At 67.8% G+C, this 20,896-nt stretch overlaps 1 protein-coding gene across 1 annotated transcript in view; it reads right to left on the bottom strand.

The window, feature by feature from the left end:
- Nucleotides 1–8,783: 8,783 nt before the first annotated feature.
- Nucleotides 8,784–20,896, bottom strand: part of LOC128898472 (glycerol-3-phosphate acyltransferase 3-like) — a 48,778-nt gene continuing 36,665 nt past the window's right edge. The window contains exons 8-12 of the mRNA XM_054172528.1: nt 19,763–19,818; nt 18,291–18,376; nt 17,122–17,250; nt 13,019–13,098; nt 8,784–8,957 (exon numbers count right to left, since the gene is read on the bottom strand). Of these exons, the coding sequence (XP_054028503.1) occupies nt 8,831–8,957; nt 13,019–13,098; nt 17,122–17,250; nt 18,291–18,376; nt 19,763–19,818 (478 nt within the window). The 3' untranslated portion in view covers nt 8,784–8,830. The remainder of the gene's footprint in view (nt 8,958–13,018; nt 13,099–17,121; nt 17,251–18,290; nt 18,377–19,762; nt 19,819–20,896) is intronic.

Genomic DNA, 20,896 nt, shown 5'->3' with positions numbered 1-20,896 from the left:
AGCCCAGTGGCTTCCCTTGCACTGCTCTGTGGCCTCCCTGCAGCTTTACCCTGGCTTGCATTGGCATCACCTCCATGGTCGTGGGCACAGTGCTGGTGGGACAGCTGCCCAGCAGCAGGTGGGTCCTGCCTGGGGGCTCAGCTTGCCAGGGGGCAGCTCTGCAGCAGCTCAGGGGGTGCCAGCCTGGCACCTGAGGGGGGGCCTGCTGCTGGGCTCCTCTGGCTGCTGGGAGGGACTCAGGGGGAGCACTGGGGGGGGACAGCAGTGCTGGGGCACAAAGGAGCTGCTGGGGAGGTGGCAGCCTTGGAGCCACTGAACTGCTGGGGTTGGAAGAGACCTCTGAGCTCACCCAGTCCAACCCCAACCCAACCCCACCATGGCCCCAGGAGCCAGGGCCACAGCTTGCTGCAGCACCCCCAGGGATGGGCATCCAACCCCCTCCCTGGGCAGCCTGGGCCAGGCTTGCAGAACCCTTGCAGGGAAGAAGTTTCTTCTCCTCTCCAACCTGAGCCTCCCCTGGGGCAGCCTGAGGCCATTGCCTCTCCTCCTGGCCCTTGTTCCTGGGGAGCAGAGCCCAACCCCCCCTGGCTGCAGCCTCCTCTCAGGGAGCTGCAGAGAGCAAGGAGGTCTCCCTCAGCCTCCTCTGCTCCACACTCCCCACCCCCAGCTCCCTCAGCTGCTCCTCCCCAGCCCTCTTCCCCAGACCCTTCCCCACCTTTCTTGCCCTTCCCTGGCCCTGCTCCAGCTCCTCAAGCTCCTGCTGGCAGCCAGGAGCCCAAAGCTGAGCCCAGCCCTCAAGCTGTGGCCTCCCCAGTGCTGAGCCCAGGGGCACAATCCCTGCCCTGCTCCTGCTGCCCACACCACTGCTGCTCCAGCCCAGGCTGCTGCTGCCCTCCTTGCCCCCCTGCCCACCCCTCTGTTCCTTGTCCCCTTCCCTCTTTTGGTTGGGGGTTTGGGCTCAGGCTGAGGTTTATGCTCTGAGGCTGCCTGGCTCCAGCAGCCAGCGTGGCCACCACACAGCTCCAGTTAAGTGAAGCACAAAGTATGAGATCAATTAATCATTCATTATCTTCACACTGCAATAGCTGAGGCTGCAGCACAGGCAGGGCAATAATCCTTACAGCCCCCAAGGTGCTCATCTCCTCCTGAGCTGGGCATCCATCAGCCAGAGCACAGCAGCACCACAAAAGCCTTCACTTGCAGGGGGATCAGCCCAGGGGAAGTGCCAGGGCCTGGGAGCTCAGGCCCAGGCTCAGCACATCAGGAGCCAGAGGGCTGCTGGCAGGGGTCTCATCTTCACCAGCTTGAAGGGCTCAGCCTGCCCTCAGGGAGGGCAGAGTGAGAGCTGGGCAGGGAGGAGGCTGCTGGGGCTCAGGCAGCAGCAGAGCAGAGTCCTGCAGCTGCAGCAGCACAGCTTGGGAGGGGATCTGCTGCAGAGCAGCCCCAGGGAGGAGCAGCTGGCAGTGCTGCTGGGCAGCAAGCTCTGCAGGGGGCAGCAAGGTGGCCTGGGGGCCAAGGAGGCCAAGGGGGTCCTGGGGGGCATCCAGCAGGGCCAGGGAGGTTCTGCTCCCCCTCTGCTCTGCCCTGCTGAGACCTCCCCTGCAAGATTGCCTCCAGCCCTGGGCTGCCCAGCTCAGGAGGGACAGGGAGCTGCTGCAGAGAGGCCAAGGCAGGCTGCAAGGCTGCTGAAGGGACTGCAGCACTGCCTGGGGAGGAGAGGCTGAGAGCCCTGGGGGTGCTGAGTGTGGAGAGCAGAAGGCTGAGAGGGAGCTGAGCAATGGCTCTCAGGAGCTGAGGGCTGGGGGGCAGGAAGGGAGGCACAGGGACAGCCTCTGCTCACTGTGCCCTGGCACAGGCCAAGGGGCAAGGGATGGAAAGTGCAGCCCAGGAGCTTCCAGCTCAGCATCAGGAGCAACTTCTTGGCTGGGAGGCTGCCAGAGGCCTGGAGCAGGCTGCCCAGAGAGGTTGTGGAGTCTCCTTCTGTGGAGCCTCTGCAGCCCTGGCTGGCTGTGTTCTGTGTGCCCTGGGCTGGATCCTCTGCTCCTGCTCTGCCAGGGGCTGCTACTGGAAGCTCTCCAGGGCTCCCTTCCAGCTCCCAGCACCCTAGGAGCTGTGCTCCTCTGATGTGGTGTCCAGAGTTCCATTTCCAAGTGCAGCTTCCCCAGGTTCACTTTCCAAAGGAGAGGGAAAGCTGAGCAAGAGGATGTTGGACAGGAGGAGAAACTTCTCCCCTGCCAAGGCTGCCAAGCCCTGGCACAGGCTGCCCAGGGCAGGGCTTCAGTCCTCATCCCTGGAGGGGTTTCAGGGATGGCCATGGGTTAGACCCAGTCTGGGCAGAGTTCAGGGCTGGTTGGACTCCAGGATCCAGGCCTGGAGGCTGCACTGCCAGCAGGGCACTGGGGAGCTGGAGCAGGGCCAGGGAAGGGCAAGAGAGGTGGGGAAGGGTCTGGGGAAGAGGGCTGGGGAGGAGCAGCTGAGGGAGCTGGGGGTGGGGAGTGTGGAGCAGAGGAGGCTGAGGGAGACCTCCTTGCTCTCTGCAGCTCCCTGAGAGGAGGCTGCAGCCAGGGGGGGTTGGGCTCTGCTCCCCAGGCCCCCAGCAGCAGAGCAAGAGGACACAGTCTGCAGCTGTGCCAGGGGAGGCTGAGGCTGGAGGGGAGGAGAAAGTTCTTCCCAGCAAGAGGAATTGGCCACTGGGATGAGCTGCCCAGGGAGGTGGTGGAGTCCCCAGCCCTGGGGGTGTTCAGGGAGAGCCTGGCTGAGGCCCTTGGGGCAGGGTGTAGCTGCTGTGGTGCTGTGAGGTCCCAGGCTGGGCTGGGTGGTCTCAGATGTCTCTTCCAGGCTCAGTGTGATGATTCTGTGACTCTTCCTTTTCCTCTCCACTCCTTGGTTCAGAAGGAGCTTGGTTGGAGCTGCTCAGAAGCAACCAGCCAGGGGATGGAGCTGATCCCTGCAGGGCAGGGGCATGGAGCAGTCCAGGAGGAAGTGCAGTGGTGATGAAGGGCTGGAGGAGGACAAAGCAGTGGAGGCTCCCTCGGGAAGTGCCTGCTGTGGGCTGGCAGCCTCCAGAGGGACACAGCCCAGGGAGCAAAGGCTGCCTGGAGGGAAGAGGCAACTCCCAGCCTGCCAACAGCTAAAGCAGAAGAGACCTCATGGCTTCTCCAGCTGCAGAGGCCTGGAGCCTACCACAGAGCAGTCAGCTCTGGAGGTGTTTTATTCTGCCTAAGAAGCTCTGACTCTATCTTAGCTCAATGAAAACAAAATCAATGCAGGGCAATTAAAGCTCAGCTCATTAGGGCATGCAAAGAGTGCTGCAGGAGAGGAGCTGCTGCTGCTGCCGCTGCCTGGGGGCCCTCAGAGGACTCCACTCTGCTGAGCCCACAGCTGCAGCTCTGGGGCCAGCTCTGCAGCCTCTGTGCCAGGAAGGCTCTGGAGGGGCTGGAAGGTGTCCAGAGCAGGGCCAGGAGGAGGAGCAGAGGGCTGGAGCTGCTCTGAGCACAGCCTGAGAGAGTTGGGGTTGTGCAGGCTGCAGAGGAGAAGGCTCCCAGGAGACCTTCTGGTGGCCTCCCAGGAGCTGCAGGGGGCTGCAAGAGAGCTGGGGAGGGACTTTGGAGGGGGTGAGGGAGGGATAGGGGTCTGGGACACCTCTGAGGGGGGCAGGAATCAGGCCTGGGACAGAAAGCCAGCAATGGGCACTGGCAGCCCAGAAGGCCAAGGGCAGCTGAGCTGAGCCTTCTGGGCTGCCAGTGCCCATTGCCAGAGGTGGAGGGAGAGGATCCTGCCCCTCTGCTCTGGGGGGTGAGGGAGGGACAGGACTGGGGGGGCTGGAGCAGAAGTAGAAGTGGGGAGCTGGAGCTTGGCTGTGAGGAAGAAGTTGTTGGCCAGGAGGGTGGTGAGAGCCTGGCCCAGGCTGCCCAGGGAGGTGGTGGAAGCCTCCTGGCTGGAGGTGTTTGCAGCCAGGCTGGAGGTGGCTGTGAGCAACCTGCTGTGGTGTGAGGTGTCCCTGCCCAGGGCAGGGGGCTGGGGCTGGGGCTGGCTGAGCCTGGGGGTCCCTTCTCGCTTCACTTCCCTGCTGGGGCCAGGCACAATCGTGAGCTGCTGCTGGCCCCTAGCTGCCGGCGCCGCTAAACGCAGGCTCCCTGCTGGCTCGGAGGGGATGCAGACAGCACAGAGCTGCCCCAGAGTTGTCCTGCAGCAGCTGCCAGCCCAGCCCGGGCAGAGCCCAGGGCACGGCCCAGAGAGCAGAGCCAAGGGCAGCTGCAAGGCCACAGCTTGAGTCCTGTGTCCAGCTCTGGGCTCCTGAGGGTAGGAAAGAGGTTGAGCTGCTGGAAGGTGTCCAGAGAAGGGCAACAAAGCTGGGGAGGGGTCTGGGGCACAGGGCTGGGGAGGGGGCTGGGGCACAGCCCTGTGAGGAGAGGCTGAGGGAGCTGGGGTTGCTCAGCCTGCAGAAGAGGAGGCTCAGGGGAGACCTTCTTGCTCTCTGCAACTCCCTGCAGGGAGATTGGAGCCAGCTGGGGGTTGGTCTCTTCTGCCAGGCCCCCAGCAGCAGAACAAGAGGACACAGTCTGCAGCTGTGCCAGGGGAGGCTGAGGCTGGAGGGGAGGAGAAAGTTCTTCCCAGAGAGAGAGATTGGCCACTGGGATGAGCTGCCCAGGGAGGTGGTGGAGTCCCCAGCCCTGGAGGTGTTCAGGAAGAGCCTGGCTGAGGCCCTTGGAGCCATGGCTGAGTTTGCTCAGATGGTGCTGGGGGAGAGGGAGAGGGAGAGGGAGAGGGAGAGGGAGAGGGAGAGGGAGAGGGAGAGGGAGAGGGAGAGGGAGAGGGAGAGGGAGAGGGAGAGGGAGAGGGAGAGGGAGAGGGAGAGGGAGAGGGAGAGGGAGAGGGAGAGGGAGAGGGAGAGGAGAACCAGGCTGGAAGAGACCTCTGAGATCACCAAGGTCTTTTCCAACCTGGTGAATTCTACTTTATCTCTTCAGGCCTGGTGCAGGCAGAGCTGCACAGAGCTGCACAGACTCCTGGCAGGGAGCTGCAGAGGATGAGGGTGAGGATGAGGAGGTCAACCCTTAGCCTTCTTTTCTCCAGGCAAAACAATCCCTTCAATGCCTTTCAGAGCATCATGGAGTGGTAAGGGTAGGAAGGGACCCTGGAGAGAGTCCAAGCCCCCTGCCAGAGCAGGGCACCCAGAGCAAGGCACCCAGGGCAGGGCACCCAGAGCAGGGCACCCAGAGCAGAGCACCCAGGGCAGGGCACCCAGGGCAGAGCACCCAGGGCAGGGCACCCAGAGCAGGGCACCCAGAGCAGAGCACCCAGGGCAGGGCACCCAGAGCAGAGCACCCAGGGCAGGGCACCCAGAGCAGGGCACCCAGAGCAGGGCACCCAGGGCAGGGCACCCAGGGCAGGGCATCCAGGGGAGGGCACCCAGAGCAGAGCACCCAGGGCAGGGCACCCAGGGCAGAGCACCCAGGGCAGGGCACCCAGAGCAGGGCACCCAGAGCAGAGCACCCAGGGCAGGGCACCCAGGGCAGAGCACCCAGGGCAGGGCACCCAGGGCAGAGCACCCAGGGCAGGGCACCCAGAGCAGGGCACCCAGAGCAGAGCACCCAGGGCAGGGCACCCAGAGCAGAGCACCCAGGGCAGGGCACCCAGGGCAGGGCACCCAGAGCAGGGCACCCAGGGCAGGGCACCCAGGGCAGAGCACCCAGGGCAGGGCACCCAGGGCAGAGCACCCAGAGCAGGGCACCCAGAGCAGAGCACCCAGAGCAGGGCACCCAGAGCAGGGCACCCAGGGCACACCCAGGGGGGTTGGAAGCTCTCCAGAGCAGGAGGCTCCACAACCTCTCTGGCAGCCTGCTCCAGGCTCCAGCAGCCTCACCCCAAAGCAGTTTCTCCTCCTGCTGAGGTGGAACCTCCTGGCTCCCAGTCTGTGCCCACTGCCCCTTGGCCTGTCCCAGGGCACCACTGAGCAGAGCCTGGCCCCTGCTGCTTGCCCCCCAGCCCTCAGCTCTTGAGAGGCATTGCTCAGCTCCCTCTCAGCCTTCTCCTCTCCAGGCTGAGCAGCCCCAGGGCTCTCAGCCCTTCCTCTGCAGCTGTGTTCCAGGCCCTTCAGCATCCTCACAGCCTCCCTTGGACTCTCTCCAGTCCCTCTCTGTCCCCCCTGCAGTGGGGGGGCCAGCAGAGGACAGGAGGAGCCCCTGCTGCTCTGCTAAGGCTGAGCACAAAGCTCTGGAGATGTTTCTCAGCCTGAGGGGGGGCAGGAAAGGGAAAGACACGAAGGCAGGTGAGAGCTGAGGGGGAACTGGTGCCCTGTGTGCCCAGGGCAGGTCCCCTGCCCCTCCTGAGGCCCTCAGGAAGCACAGCTCCTGCTCACACACAGCACAGAAGCCACAGCAGCCCCACTGGAGAGAGAGAGAGCCTTTATTCCCCTTGCTCTGCAGGCTGGGCCAGGCCTCAGGGAGCCCTGGAGCCTGTGGGAGCTGCTGCCAGCCCAGCTCAGCACAAGGTGGCCCCGGGGTGGCTCTGCCCCACTTGCTGAAGCCTGCTCTGGCAGATGAGGCAGGTGCTGGCTGCAGCCCCAGGGAGGGAAGGCTGAGAGCAGCAGTGGGCAGGGACTGAAGGCCTTTCCCCCTTCCCTTCCCCCAGCCCAGGGCGACACCGTGGCAGGAGGCCACCCGAGCCCTCCAGGGGCCAGCAGCTGTGCTTGGGGCAGGGCAGGTCCTGCCCAGGGCCTGCAGCCCCTGCTGCCCTTCCCAGCCTGAGCACTGCAGGCTCCCAGTCCTGCCCCCACCCTGGCACAGGTGAAGCCAGCTGCAGCTGCAGCCTGGGAGCAGCAGGGAGAGACAAAGGCTGCTTACACTCCAAGCTTCCATGCAGGGGCTTCAGCTCCCCCAGCCCCTGCTCAGTGTCCTCCCCTGCAGCACTGCTGCTGCCTTCCTTCTGCCTCCTCCAGCTCCCCCAGCCCCTGGTCAGTGCCCTCCCCCAGCCCCTGCTCAGTGCCCTCCCCCAGCCCCTGCTCAGTGCCCTCCCCCAGCCCCTGCTGTGTCCTCCCCCCCAGCAGTGCTGCTGCCTCCCTCCTGCCTCTTGGCTCCTCCAGCTCCCCCAGCCCCTGCTCAGTGTCCTCCCCCAGCCCCTGCTGTGTCCTCCCCCCCAGCAGTGCTGCGGCCTCCCTCCTGCCTCCTGGTTCCCTCAGCTCCCCCAGCCCCTGCTCAGTGTCCTCCCCCAGCCCCTGCTCTGTGTCCTTCCCCCAGCCCCTGCTCAGTGCCCTCCCCCAGCCCCTGCTGTGTCCTCCCCCCCAGCAGTGCTGCGGCCTCCCTCCTGCCTCCTGGTTCCCTCAGCTCCCCCAGCCCCTGCTCAGTGTCCTCCCCCAGCCCCTGCTCAGTGCCCTCCCCCAGCCCCTGCTCAGTGCCCTCCCCCAGCCCCTGCTCAGTGTCCTCCCCCAGCCCCTGCTCAGTGTCCTCCCCCAGCCCCTGCTCTGTGTCCTTCCCCCAGCCCCTGCTCAGTGTCCTCCCCCAGCCCCTGCTCAGTGCCCTCCCCCAGCCCCTGCTCAGTGTCCTCCCCCAGCCCCTGCTCAGTGTCCTCCCCCAGCCCCTGCTGTGTCCTCCCCCCCCAGCACTGCTGCTGCCTCCCCAGCCCCTGCTCAGTGTCCTGCCCCAGCCCCTGCTCAGTGTCCTCCCCCAGCCCCTGCTGTGTCCTCCCCCCCAGCACTGCTGCTGCCTCCCTCCTGCCTCTTGGCTCCTTCAGCTCCCCCAGCCCCTGCTCAGTGTCCTTCCCCAGCCCCTGCTCAGTGTCCTGCCCCAGCCCCTGCTCAGTGTCCTCCCCCAGCCCCTGCTCAGTGTCCTCCCCCAGCCCCTGCTCAGTGTCCTCCCCCAGCCCCTGCTCAGTGTCCTCCCCCAGCCCCTGCTGTGTCCTCCCCCCCAGCAGTGCTGCTGCCTCCCTCCTGCCTCCTGGCTCCCTCAGCTCCCCCAGCCCCTGCTCAGTGCCCTCCCCCAGCCCCTGCTCTGTGTCCTTCCCCCAGCCCCTGCTCAGTGTCCTCCCCCAGCCCCTGCTCAGTGCCCTCCCCCAGCCCCTGCTGTGTCCTCCCCCCCAGCAGTGCTGCTGCCTCCCTCCTGCCTCTTGGCTCCTCCAGCTCCCCCAGCCCCTGCTCAGTGTCCTCCCCCAGCCCCTGCTGTGTCCTCCCTCAGCCCCTGCTCAGTGTCCTCCCCCAGCCCCTGCTGTGTCCTCCCCCCCAGCAGTGCTGCTGCCTCCCTCCTGCCTCTTGGCTCCTTCAGCTCCCCCAGCCCCTGCTCAGTGTCCTCCCCCAGCCCCTGCTCAGTGTCCTCCCCCAGCCCCTGCTCAGTGCCCTCCCCCAGCCCCTGCTCAGTGTCCTCCCCCAGCCCCTGCTCAGTGTCCTCCCCCCAGCAGTGCTGCTGCCTCCCTCCTGCCTCCTGGCTCCCTCAGCTCCCCCAGCCCCTGCTCAGTGTCCTCCCCCAGCCCCTGCTCAGTGTCCTCCCCCAGCCCCTGCTCAGTGCCCTCCCCCAGCCCCTGCTCAGTGCCCTCCCCCAGCCCCTGCTGTGTCCTCCCCCCCAGCAGTGCTGCTGCCCCCCTCCTGCCTCCTGGCTCCCTCAGCTCCCCCAGCCCAGGAGCTGCAGGGCAGCACCTCCTGAGGGCAGGGCAGGGAGAGGAGGGAAGGGAAGAGGGAGGCCCTGCCCCGGGCAGGCTCTGCAGCAGCCACCCAAGCCCCAGGGAGGCTCCAGAGGTGGCTTTGGGTTTGCTTTCTTTTTGGTTTGCAAGCTGTGAGGTTGTTGCCTCTCTGGGCTCAGGAGCTGGGGCTGTGCCCAGGCAGGTGCCAGGGGGCAGCCCTTCAGTCTGCCTCTGCTCCTGCAGAGGGCCCTTCCACGGAGCCATTCCTCACCAGCACCTTGCTGTAGTTCTTCTGCTGCTCCTCTCTGTAGCTGTCCTTCACCCTGGCTCTTTTCAGCCCTCCATCCCTGCAGCAGAGAGGTGAAGCCCTCAGGGCTGGCCCCACAGCAGTGCTCACAGCCTGGCTGCCATCAGCCCCCTCAGCCCCAGCCTGCAGGGGGAGGAAGGCTTCACCTCAGCCCCAGCCTGCAGGGGGAGGAAGGCTTCTCCCCAGCCCCAGCCTGCAGGGGGAGGAAGGCTTCACCTCAGCCCCAGCCTGCAGGGGGAGGAAGGCTTCTCCTCAGCCCCAGCCTGCAGGGGGAGGAAGGCTTCTCCCCAGCCCCAGCCTGCAGGGGGAGGAAGGCTTCTCCTCAGCCCCAGCCTGCAGGGGGAGGAAGGCTTCACCTCAGCCCCAGCCTGCAGGGGGAGGAAGGCTTCTCCTCAGCCCCAGCCTGCAGGGGGAGGAAGGCTTCACCTCAGCCCCAGCCTGCAGGGGGAGGAAGGCTTCTCCTCAGCCCCAGCCTGCAGGGGGAGGAAGGCTTCACCTCAGCCCCAGCCTGCAGGGGGAGGAAGGCTTCACCTCAGCCCCAGCCTGCAGGGGGAGGAAGGCTTCTCCTCAGCCCCAGCCTGCAGGGGGAGGAAGGCTTCACCTCAGCCCCAGCCTGCAGGGGGAGGAAGGCTTCACCTCAGCCCCAGCCTGCAGGGGGAGGAAGGCTTCTCCTCAGCCCCAGCCTGCAGGGGGAGGAAGGCTTCACCTCAGCCCCAGCCTGCAGGGGGAGGAAGGCTTCTCCCCAGCCCCAGCCTGCAGGGGGAGGAAGGCTTCTCCTCAGCCCCAGCCTGCAGGGAGCTGAAGGCTTCACCTCAGCCCCAGCCTGCAGGGGGAGGAAGGCTTCTCCTCAGCCCCAGCCTGCAGGGGGAGGAAGGCTTCTCCTCAGCCCCAGCCTGCAGGGGGAGGAAGGCTTCACCTCAGCCCCAGCCTGCAGGGGGAGGAAGGCTTCTCCTCAGCCCCAGCCTGCAGGGGGAGGAAGGCTTCACCTCAGCCCCAGCCTGCAGGGGGAGGAAGGCTTCACCTCAGCCCCAGCCTGCAGGGGGAGGAAGGCTTCTCCCCAGCCCCAGCCTGCAGGGGGAGGAAGGCTTCACCTCAGCCCCAGCCTGCAGGGGGAGGAAGGCTTCACCTCAGCCCCAGCCTGCAGGGGGAGGAAGGCTTCTCCTCAGCCCCAGCCTGCAGGGGGAGGAAGGCTTCTCCCCAGCCCCAGCCTGCAGGGGGAGGAAGGCTTCACCTCAGCCCCAGCCTGCAGGGGGAGGAAGGCTTCACCTCAGCCCCAGCCTGCAGGGGGAGGAAGGCTTCTCCCCAGCCCCAGCCTGCAGGGGGAGGAAGGCTTCACCTCAGCCCCAGCCTGCAGGGGGAGGAAGGCTTCTCCTCAGCCCCAGCCTGCAGGGGGAGGAAGGCTTCTCCCCAGCCCCAGCCTGCAGGGGGAGGAAGGCTTCTCCCCAGCCCCAGCCTGCAGGGAGCTGAAGGCTTCTCCCCAGCCCCAGCCTGCAGGGGGAGGAAGGCTTCTCCTCAGCCCCAGCCTGCAGGGGGAGGAAGGCTTCACCTCAGCCCCAGCCTGCAGGGGGAGGAAGGCTTCTCCTCAGCCCCAGCCTGCAGGGGGAGGAAGGCTTCTCCCCAGCCCCAGCCTGCAGGGGGAGGAAGGCTTCTCCTCAGCCCCAGCCTGCAGGGAGCTGAAGGCTTCACCTCAGCCCCAGCCTGCAGGGGGAGGAAGGCTTCTCCTCAGCCCCAGCCTGCAGGGGGAGGAAGGCTTCTCCCCAGCCCCAGCCTGCAGGGGGAGGAAGGCTTCTCCTCAGCCCTCCAGCACCATCCCAGCTCCATCACCCCAGAGCCTGCCTCAGGCTGTGCCCAGCTCACCAAGGCTCCTGCTGGCAGCTCCTGCACCTCAGGCAGCTGGTGCCAGCCTGGGCTGGGCTCTCCCTGGGCCACTGCCTGCAGCCCCACAGCTCTCTGGGGCCTCACCAGGGGCCAGAAGGGCCTCAGAGCTGAGGCTGCTTGGCTCTGCCCTTCAGCAGCACCCTGCAGAGGCACCTTCAGGATCACCCAGTTCCAAGGCCCTGCTGCCAGGGGCAGGGACAGCTCCCACCCAGCCAGCTGGCTCAGGGCCTCATCCAGCCTGGCCCTGGACCCCTCCAGGCTTGGAGCCTCCCCAGCCTGCCTGGGCAGCCTGTGCCAGAGCCTCCCCAGCCCCACAGAGCAGAATCTCTTCCTCAGCTCTCATCTCAGTCCAGCTTCCCCCAGTCTGAAGCCATCACCTCCTGCCCTGCACTCCCAGCCCTTGGCCACAGTCCCTGCCCAGCCCTCCTGGAGCCCTTCAGGGACTGGAAGCTGCTCTGAGGTCTGCCTGCAGCCTTCTCCTCCCCAGGCTGCACAGCCCCAGCTCTCCCAGCCTGGCCCCACAGGGGAGGCTCTGCAGCCTCTGAGCATCTCTGTGGCCTCCTCTGGAGCCTCTCCACCAGCTCCAGCTCCTTGTGCTGGGGGCCCCAGAGCTGCCCCAGCCCTGCAGGGGAGGGCTGAGCAGAGCAGAGGGCAGAATCCCCTCTGCAGGGCCAAGGGCAGCTGCAAGGCCACAGCTGGAGTCCTGTGTCCAGCCCTGGGCTCCTGAGGGTAGGAAAGAGGTTGAGCTGCTGGAAGGTGTCCAGAGAAGGGCAACAAAGCTGGGGAGGGGTCTGGGGCACAGGGCTGGGGAGGGGTCTGGGGCACAGGGCTGGGGAGGGGTCTGGAGCACAGCCCTGTGAGGAGAGGCTGAGGGAGCTGGGGTTGCTTAGCCTGCAGAAGAGGAGGCTCAGGGGAGACCTTCTTGCTCTCTGCAGCTCCCTGCAGGGAGGTTGGAGCCAGCTGGGGGTTGGTCTCTTCTGCCAGGCCCCCAGCAGCAGAACAAGAGGACACAGTCTGCAGCTGTGCCAGGGGAGGTTGAGGCTGGAGGGGAGGAGAAAGTTCTTCCCAGCAAGAGGAATTGGCCACTGGGATGAGCTGCCCAGGGAGGTGGTGGAGTCCCCAGCCCTGCAGGTGCTCAGGCAGAGCCTGGATGAGGCCCTTGGAGCCATGGCTGAGTTGCTCAGATGGTGCTGGGGGGGAGGTTGGCCTGGATGAGCTCTGAGGCCTTTCCCAGCCTGGTTAATTCAATTCAGTTCAGTTCTACCCTTCCCTACCCTATCCCATCCCAAGGCTCAGGTGTGCTGGCCTGGCTCCCAGGCAGGGCTGGGTGAGGCTCTGGCTGCCTGTGGCTCTGTGCCCAGCCCAGGCTGTGCCTCCTGTGTGCTCTCCCTGCTGTGTGCTGCTGGCTGGAGCTGTGCAAAGCCCTCCCCGGGTCCCCTGCCCACCCTGTCCCCTGGGGAGCATCTCCCTGCTGCCCCTGCTGGGGGAGGCCAAGGAGCAGAGCTGCCTCCCTCCACAGCCAGGCAGGAGGGGGGGTGGGGCAGGGGGCAGCAGGCAGGGCACAGGCAGGGCACAGGGGGCACAGGGGGGCACAGGCAGGGCAGCTCTCACCAGGGCAGCAGGCAGGGCACAGGGAGGGCAGCAGGAAGGGCAGCAGGGGGGCACAGGGAGGGCAGCAGGAAGGGCAGCAGGGGGGCACAGGGGGGCACAGGGGGGCACAGGGGGGCAGAGGCAAGGCACAGGGAGGGCACAGGCAGGGCAGCAGGGAGGGCACAGGGGGGCACAGGGGGGCAGAGGCAGGGCACAGGAGGGCAGAGGCAGGGCACAAGGGGCACAGGAAGGCACAGGGGGGTAGAGGCAGGGCACAGGAGGGCAGAGGCAGGGCACAGGGGGGCAGAGGCAGGGCACAGGAGGGCAGAGGCAGGGCACAGGAGGGCACAGAAGGGCACAGGAGGGCAGAGGCAGGGCACAGAGGGGCAGAGGCAGGGCACAGGAGGGTAGAGGCAGGGCACAGGAGGGCAGAGGCAGGGCACAGGGGGGCACAGGGGGGCACAGGGGGGCAGAGGCAGGGCACAGGGGGGCACAGGAGGGCACAGGAGGGCACAGGGGGGCACAGGGCGGCAGAGGCAGGGCACAGGGGGCACAGGAGGGCACAGGAGGGCAGAGGCAGGGCACAGAGGGGCAGAGGCAGGGCACAGGGGGGCACAGGGGGGCAGCTCTCACCAGGGCAGCTCCGTGAGGCCTCCTCGCCGAGCGATGGCTGACTTCACTCTGTTGGCAAACTGCACAGCATCCTCCCCCTCCTGCAGGCCAGCAGCAGCCAGGGAGAGAGCCAGGGCTTGGAGGAGGCCCCCAGGGCAGCTCAGCTCCCTGCCAGCCCACCCAGCCCCTCCCCTGCCCGCCCTGCCCGAGGACCAGCACCCAGCTCCTGTGCCCCTGCAGTGCTGCAGGCAGGGGCAAGGTTCTGCTGCAGCCAGGAGCAGCATTCAGCCCAGGCAGACCTGGCTGAGCTCAGGAGCCCACTGCAGCCTCCCCAGCTCTGTGCCCCCCCAGCTGGCCTGCAGGCTGTGTGGAGGACCTTGCTGAAGGCACAGAGTGGCTCAGCACCAAGCTGGGGGTGCCAGCAGGCTGTGCCAGTGTGGCTCTGCAGCAGGGCAGGGAGGCTCTGAGAGGGCCTTGGGCAGCTGGCAGCCATGGCCAAGGCTGGCAGCAGCAGCCTCCAGCAGGCCAGGTGCCAGGGATGCCCTTGGGGCACAGCAACCCCCAGCAAGGCTCCAGGCTGGGGGCAGGGGGGCTGAAAGCTGCTGGCAGGAAGGGCCCTGGGGGTGCTGCTGGCCAAGCAGCTGCAGAGGAGCCAGCAGTGCCCAGGGGGCCAAGGCAGCCAAAGGCCTCCTGGCTGGGCTCAGCAATGCTGTGGCCAGCAGCAGCAGGGAGGGCTGTGGGGATGGGGGCTGTGGGGCTGGGGGCTGAGGGCTGTGGGGCTGGGGGCTGTGGGGCTATGGGGCTGAGGGGCTGGGGGCTGTGGTGCTGTGGGGCTGAGGGGCTGGGGGCTGTGGTGCTGAGGGCTGTGGGGCTGTGGGGCTGGGGGCTGTGGGGCTGTGGGGCTGTGGTACTGAGGGCTGTGGGGCTGTGGGGCTGGGGGCTGTGGTGCTGGGGGCTGTGGTGCTGAGGGCTGTGGGGCTGTGGGGCTGGGGGCTGTGGGGCTGGGGGGCTGTGGGGCTGGGGGCTGTGGGGCTGAGGGGCTGGGGACTGTGGGGCTGGGGGCTGTGGTGCTGAGGGCTGTGGGGCTGGGGGGCTGTGGTGCTGAAGGCTGTGGGGCTGTGGGGCTGGGGGCTGTGGGGCTGTGGTGCTGAGGGCTGTGGGGCTGGGGGCTGTGGGGCTGTGGGGCTGTGGTGCTGAGGGCTGTGGGGCTGGGGGCTGTGGGGCTGTGGTGCTGTGGGGCTGTGGGGCTGGGGGCTGTGGGGCTGTGGGGCTGGGGGCTGTGGTGCTGAGGGCTGTGGGGCTGTGGGGCTGGGGGCTGTGGTGCTGAGGGCTGTGGGGCTGTGGGGCTGAGGGGCTGAGGGCTGTGGGGCTGGGGGGCTGTGGGGCTGAGGGCTGTGGGGCTGTGGGGCTGTGGGGCTGGGTGCTGTGGGGCTGTGGTGCTGGGGGCTGTGGTGCTGTGGGGCTGTGGGGCTGTGGGGCTGGGGGCTGTGGGGCTGGGTGCTGTGGGGCTGGGGGCTGTGGGGCTGAGGGCTGTGGGGCTGGGGGCTGTGGGGCTGTGGGGCTGAGGGGCTGGGGGCTATGGGGCTGGGGGGCTGGGGGGCTGTGGGGCTGAGGGCTGTGGGGCTGGGGGCTGAGGGGCTGGGGGCTGTGGGGCTGGGGGCTATGGGGCTGGGGGGCTGTGGGGCTGAGGGCTGTGGGGCTGGGGGCTGTGGGGCTGAGGGCTGTGGGGATGGGGGCTGTGGGGCTGGGGGCTGAGGGCTGGGGGGCTGGGGGGCTGAGGGCTGTGGGGCTGTGGGACTGGGGGCTGTGGGGCTGGGTGCTGTGGGGCTGGGGGCTGTGGGGCTGGGGGCTGTGGGGCTGTGGTGCTGGGGGCTGTGGTGCTGGGTGCTGTGGGGCTGGGGGCTGTGGGGCTGTGGGGCTGGGGGGCTGGGGGCTGGGGGGCTGTGGGGCTGTGGTGCTGTGGTGCTGAGGGCTGTGGGGCTGTGGGCTGTGGTGCTGAGGGGCTGTGGTGCTGGGGGCTGTGGGGCTGGGGGCTGTGGGGCTGTGAGGCTGGGGGCTGTGGGCTGTTGTGCTGAGGGGCTGTGGTGCTGGGGGCTGTGGGGCTGGGGGCTGTGGGGCTGGGGGCTGAGGGCTGTGGGGCTGTGAGGCTGGGGGCTGTGGTGCTGTGGGCTGGGGGCTGTGGGGCTGAGGGCTGGGGGCTGTAGGGCTGTGAGGCTGGGGGCTGTGGGCTGTGGGGCTGTGGGCTGTGGGGCTGTGGGGCTGTGGTGCTGTGGGCTGTGGGGCTGGGTGCTGTGGGGCTGTGGTGCTGGGGGCTGTGGGGCTGGGGGCTGTGGGGCTGTGGGGCTGTGGGGCTGGGGGCTGTGGGGCTGTGGTGCTGAGGGCTGTGGGGCTGAGGGCTGTGGTGCTGTGGGCTGTGGGGTTGTGGGGCTGTGGGGCTGTGGGCTGTGGTGCTGAGGGGCTGTGGTGCTGGGGGCTGTGGGGCTGTGAGGCTGGGGGCTGTGGTGCTGTGGTGCTGAGGGCTGTGGGGCTGTGGTGCTGGGGGCTGTGGGGCTGTGGGCTGTGGGGCTGTGAGGCTGGGGGCTGTAGGGCTGTGGGGCTGGGGGCTGTGGCCTGTGGGGCTGTGGGCTGTGGGGCTGTGGGGCTGTGGTGCTGAGGGCTGTGGGGCTGGGGGCTGTGGGGCTGTGGTGCTGGGGGCTGTGGGGCTGGGGGCTGTGGGGCTGTGGGGCTGTGGGGCTGTGGGGCTGTGGGGCTGAGGGCTGTGGGGCTGGGGGCTGTGGGCTGTGGGCAGGGGGCACAGGGCAGTACCTCTGTGAGCATGGGGGGCAGAGGGCCCTGGGCAGGGGGCACAGGGGCCTGGGCAGGGGGCACAGGGGCCCTGGGCAGTACCTCTCTGAGCATGGGGGGCACAGGGCCCTGGGCAGGGGGCACAGGGGCCCTGGGCAGTACCTCTCTGAGCATGGGGGGCACAGGGCCCTGGGCAGGGGGCACAGGGCAGTACCTCTCTGAGCATGGGGGGCACAGGGGCCTGAGGCAGGGGGCACAGGACAGTACCTCTCTGAGCATGGGGGGCACAGGGCCCTGGGCAGGGGGCACAGGGCAGTACCTCTGTGAGCATGGGGGGCACAGGGTCCCTGGGCAGGGGGCACAGGGCAGTACCTCTCTGAGCATGGGGGGCACAGGGCCCTGGGCAGGGGGCACAGGGCAGTACCTCTCTGAGCATGGGGGGCACAGGGCCCTGGGCAGGGGGCAGCAGGGGCCTGGGGCTGTGGGGCACAGGGCAGTACCTCTCTGAGCATAGGGGGCACAGAGCCCTGGGCAGGGGGCACAGGGCAGTACCTCTCTGAGCATGGGGGGCACAGGGCCCTGGGCAGGGGGCACAGGGCAGTACCTCTCTGAGCATGGGGGGCACAGGGCCCTGGGCAGGGGGCACAGGGCAGTACCTCTCTGAGCATAGGGGGCACAGAGCCCTGGGCAGGGGGCACAGGGCAGTACCTCTCTGAGCATGGGGGGCACAGGGTCCCTGGGCAGGGGGCAGCAGGGGCCTGGGGCTGTGGGGCACAGGGCAGTACCTCTCTGAGCATGGGGGGCACAGGGCCCTGGGCAGGGGGCAGCAGGGGCCTGGGGCTGTGGGGCACAGGGCAGTACCTCTCTGAGCATAGGGGGCACAGAGCCCTGGGCAGGGGGCACAGGGCAGTACCTCTCTGAGCATGGGGGGCACAGGGCCCTGGGCAGGGGGCACAGGGCAGTACCTCTCTGAGCATGGGGGGCACAGGGCCCTGGGCAGGGGGCACAGGGCAGTACCTCTCTGAGCATGGGGGGCACAGGGTCCCTGGGGCAGGGGGCACAGGGCAGTACCTCTGTGAGCATGGGGGGCACAGGGCCCTGGGCAGGGGGCACAGGGCAGTACCTCTCTGAGCATGGGGGGCACAGGGCCCTGGGGCAGGGGGCACAGGGCAGTACCTCTCTGAGCATGGGGGGCACAGGGGCCTGGGCAGGGGGCACAGGACAGTACCTCTCTGAGCATGGGGGGCACAGGGGCCTGAGGCAGGGGGCAGAGGGGCCTGGGCAGGGGGCACAGGGCAGTACCTCTCTGAGCATGGGGGGCACAGGGCCCTGGGCAGTACCTCTCTGAGCATGGGGGGCAGGTACCAGACGTTGCAGACGAGTGCCCAGCTGGTGAGCACCCGCAGCAGGTAGCTGAGGATGCTGTGCTTGCTGCTGTTCCAGAAGGCATCTCCGAAGTGGGGGTCGTACTGCAGGGCAGCCAGCACTGCACATCAGCCCCAGCCTGCCCCACACCCCCTGCAGCCCCAGCACCACCCCACACACACCCCCCCCAGGGCCAACAGCCTGGCACTGACCCAGTGCCAGGGGCTGCACTTGGGGCCACAGCAACCCCAGGCAGTGCCACAGGCTGGGGGCAGAGGGGCTGAGAGCAGCCAGGCAGAGAGGGAGCTGGGGGTGCTGGGGGAGAGCAGCTGAAGAGGAGGCAGCAGTGTGCCCAGGGGGCCAAGAAGGCCAAGGGCAGCCTGGCCTGGGTCAGGCAGAGTGTGGCCAGCAGGAGCAGGGAAGTCCTTGTGCCCTGTGCTCAGCACTGCTGAGGCCACAGCTTGAGTCCTGTGTCCAGCTCTGGGCTCCTGAGGGTAGGAAAGAGGTTGAGCTGCTGGAAGGTGTCCAGAGAAGGGCAACAAAGCTGGGGAGGGGTCTGGGGCACAAGGCTGGGGAGGGGTCTGGGGCACAGCCCTGTGAGGAGAGGCTGAGGGAGCTGGGGTTGCTTAGCCTGCAGAAGAGGAGGCTCAGGGGAGACCTTCTTGCTCTCTGCAACTCCCTGCAGGGAGGTTGGAGCCAGCTGGGGGTTGGTCTCTTCTGCCAGGCCCCCAGCAGCAGAACAAGAGGACACAGTCTCAAGCTGTGCCAGGGGAGGTTGAGGCTGGAGGGGAGGAGAAAATTCTTCCCAGAGAGAGTTGTTGGCCCTTGGGATGAGCTGCCCAGGGAGGTGGTGGAGTCCCCATGCCTGGAGGTGTTCAGGCAAGGCTTGGATGTGGCACTTGGAGCCAGGGTCAGGAGGGGCTGGGGATTGGGTCCCAGGTTGGAGCTGATGAGCTCTGAGGTCCATTCCAGCCTGGCTGACTCTGTCATGCTGTGAGCTCTCCAGAAGCTGACCCCAGCAGCCCCTCTCTCATTTCAGCCACCTCCACTCAGGGGCCATAGGGAGCAGGCAGCCCCCTGCCAGGGCTGAGAGCTGCCTCCCCCTGAGCCAGGCCAGAGCCCAGCACAGGCTCTGTGCTCTCACCTTGATGGCCACGGGGTGGATGGTGCCTCCAATCTCAAAGCTGCCCTTCTTGAACATCATCACAGAGGTGTTGTTGATGCAGGTGCCTGCCCACAGGGGAAGCTGAGGTCACTCCCACAGCTCCCCACAGCAGCAGCCAGGGCTCCCCCCTGCTGAGGGGCAAAGGCAGGCCCTGGAGGGAAGCATCTGTCCCCTGCTGGCTTTCCCTGCTGCCTCCCTCTGCCTCCTGCCAGCTGTGAGGCTGCCCAGGGCTCAGGCCTGGAGCTCTCTTGGGCAGCTTCATCGATGCTCTGTGCAGGGCACCGAGGCAGCAGCACCACCCCTGAGGGGGCACCAACCTGGGTGGCAGCCCCAGAAACCCCCCAGGGGAAGCTGAGCACCACCCCATGGCCCCAGGCTGCCTTCCTCCCCCAGGGCAGGCCAGGGCCAGCCCCAGCAGCTGCAGCACAGCAGCCTGAGTGTGGCCCCAGGGGCTGCAGGGAAGCTGCTGGGGAGGTGACCATGAACTGGGGGCAGAGTTGAGCTGCTGGAGGGCAGGAAGGCTCTGCAGAGGCCCCAGGCCAGGCTGCAGCCAGGGCTGAGCTCAGCTGCAGGAGGCTCAACAAGGCCAAGGGCTGGGGCCTGAGCCTGGGGCACAGCCACCCCAGGAAGGCTGCAGGCTGGGGGCAGAGGGGCTGGAAAGTGGGCAGCAGAGCAAGCCCTGGGGGTGCTGGGTGGCAGCAGCTGGAGAGGAGGCAGGGGGTGGGCAGGGGGGCAAGGAGGGCAGCAGCAGCCTGGGCTGGAGCAGCAGTGGTGTGGGCAGCAGGAGCAGGGCAGGGATTGTGCCCCTGGGCTCAGCACTGGGGAGGCCACAGCTTGAGGGCTGGGCTCAGCTTTGGGCTCCTGGCTGCCAGAAGGAGCTTGAGGAGCTGGAGCAGGGCCAGGGAAGGGCAGGAAAGGTGGGGAAGGGTCTGGGGAAGAGGGCTGGGGAGGAGCAGCTGAGGGAGCTGGGGGTGGGGAGTGTGGAGCAGAGGAGGCTGAGGGAGACCTCCTTGCTCTCTGCAGCTCCCTGAGAGGAGGCTGCAGCCAGGGGGGGTTGGGCTCTGCTCCCCAGGAACAAGGGCCAGGAGGAGAGGCAATGGCCTCAGGCTGCCCCAGGGGAGGCTCAGGTTGGAGAGGAGAAGAAACTTCTTCCCTGCAAGGGTTCTGCAAGCCTGGCCCAGGCTGCCCAGGGAGGGGGTTGGATGCTCATCCCTGGAGGGGTTGCAGAGCTGTGGTGCTGAGGGCTGTGGGGGCTGCAGCCAGGGGGGCTTGGGCTGTTCAAGCAAGTCAGAAGTGACAGGAGCTCCTGAGAGGAGGCTGCAGCCAGGGAGAAGGTCAGGAATGCCCTGCCAGGACCCTGGGGCAGGGAAGCATTGGGGCAGCAGAGGCCATGGGAGGAGCAGGGCTGCCACCCCCACTGAGGGCAGCTCAGGAGGGGTTCAGCTGCTTACCTTCAGGAAAGATCAAGATTGGGAGCTTGCTTTTGTCAGCCACATGTTCCCTGAGCCTGTGGGAGCAGAAAGCAAAGCTTACAGGAGAGCTCTGCTGCAGCTTGCATCTGCCTTGGCATCACAGCCTCCTCCTGCCCACCAAGCCCAGGAGGCTCTGGCAGACCCAGAGCCGGCTGCAAGCCTCCCCCCAGGCCCTGCTGCATCCCACTGAGAGTGGCTGCCAGGGAAGCCAAGGACTGTGCAGCACCCAGCCTGCCCCTCACTGCCTGCAGCAGGGAGCAGAGGCTGTTGGGGTGCAGAGCTTGGAACCACAGAACCCTCATGGAATGGTTGGAGTTGGCAGGGACCTCCAGGCCCAGCCAGCTCCAAGCCCCTGCCATGGGCAGGGACCCCTCCCACAGTCACACAGCTGCCAGGGCTGGAAGGGACCTCAAGCACCACCGAGTTCCAAACCCTGCCCAACACTCCCCAAGTGTCCCTGCCCATGGCAGGGGGTTGGAACTGCCTGGGCCTCGAGGTCTCCTACCACCCCAGCTGGCTCAGGACCCATCCAGCCTGGCTTGCAACACTTCCAGGCCCAGAGGCTGACAGCTCCCCCAAAGTCATGGCTCCCCCCCAGCCATTGTTCCCCAGCCCTTGGGGGCCAGGGGCAGCCCCTGCAGAGTTCCATCAGTGCTGGGGGCAGCAGGCTGGGCAGGGGGCAGCAGGCTGGGCTGGGGGGCAGCAGGCTGTGCTGGGGGGCAGCAGGCTGGGCTGGGGGCAGCAGGCTGGGCTGGGGGGCAGCAGGCTGGGCTGGGGGCAGCAGGCTGGGCAGGGGGCAGCAGGCTGGGCTGGGGGGCAGCAAGCTGGGCTGGGGGGCAGCAGGCTGGGCAGGGGGCAGCAGGCTGGGCAGGGGGCAGCAGGCTGGGGGTCAGGGGGCAGCAGGCTGGGGGCCTGGGGGGCAGCAGGCTGGGGGCCTGGGGGCAGCAGGCTGGGGGTCAGGGGGCAGCAGGCTGGGCTGGGGGCAGCAGGCTGGGGGTCAGGGGGCAGCAGGCTGGGGGCCTGGGGGCAGCAGGCTGGGCTGGGGGGCAGCAGGCTGGGCTGGGGGCAGCAGATGGGCTGGGGGCAGCAGGCTGGGCACGGGGCAGCAGGCTG

This window comes from Dryobates pubescens, chromosome 24, assembly GCF_014839835.1.
Source record: "Dryobates pubescens isolate bDryPub1 chromosome 24, bDryPub1.pri, whole genome shotgun sequence".
Classification (NCBI taxonomy): domain Eukaryota; kingdom Metazoa; phylum Chordata; class Aves; order Piciformes; family Picidae; genus Dryobates; species Dryobates pubescens.
The sequence above is the reverse complement of the archived record's forward strand: the minus strand, read 5'-3'. Positions and strand labels throughout refer to the sequence as shown.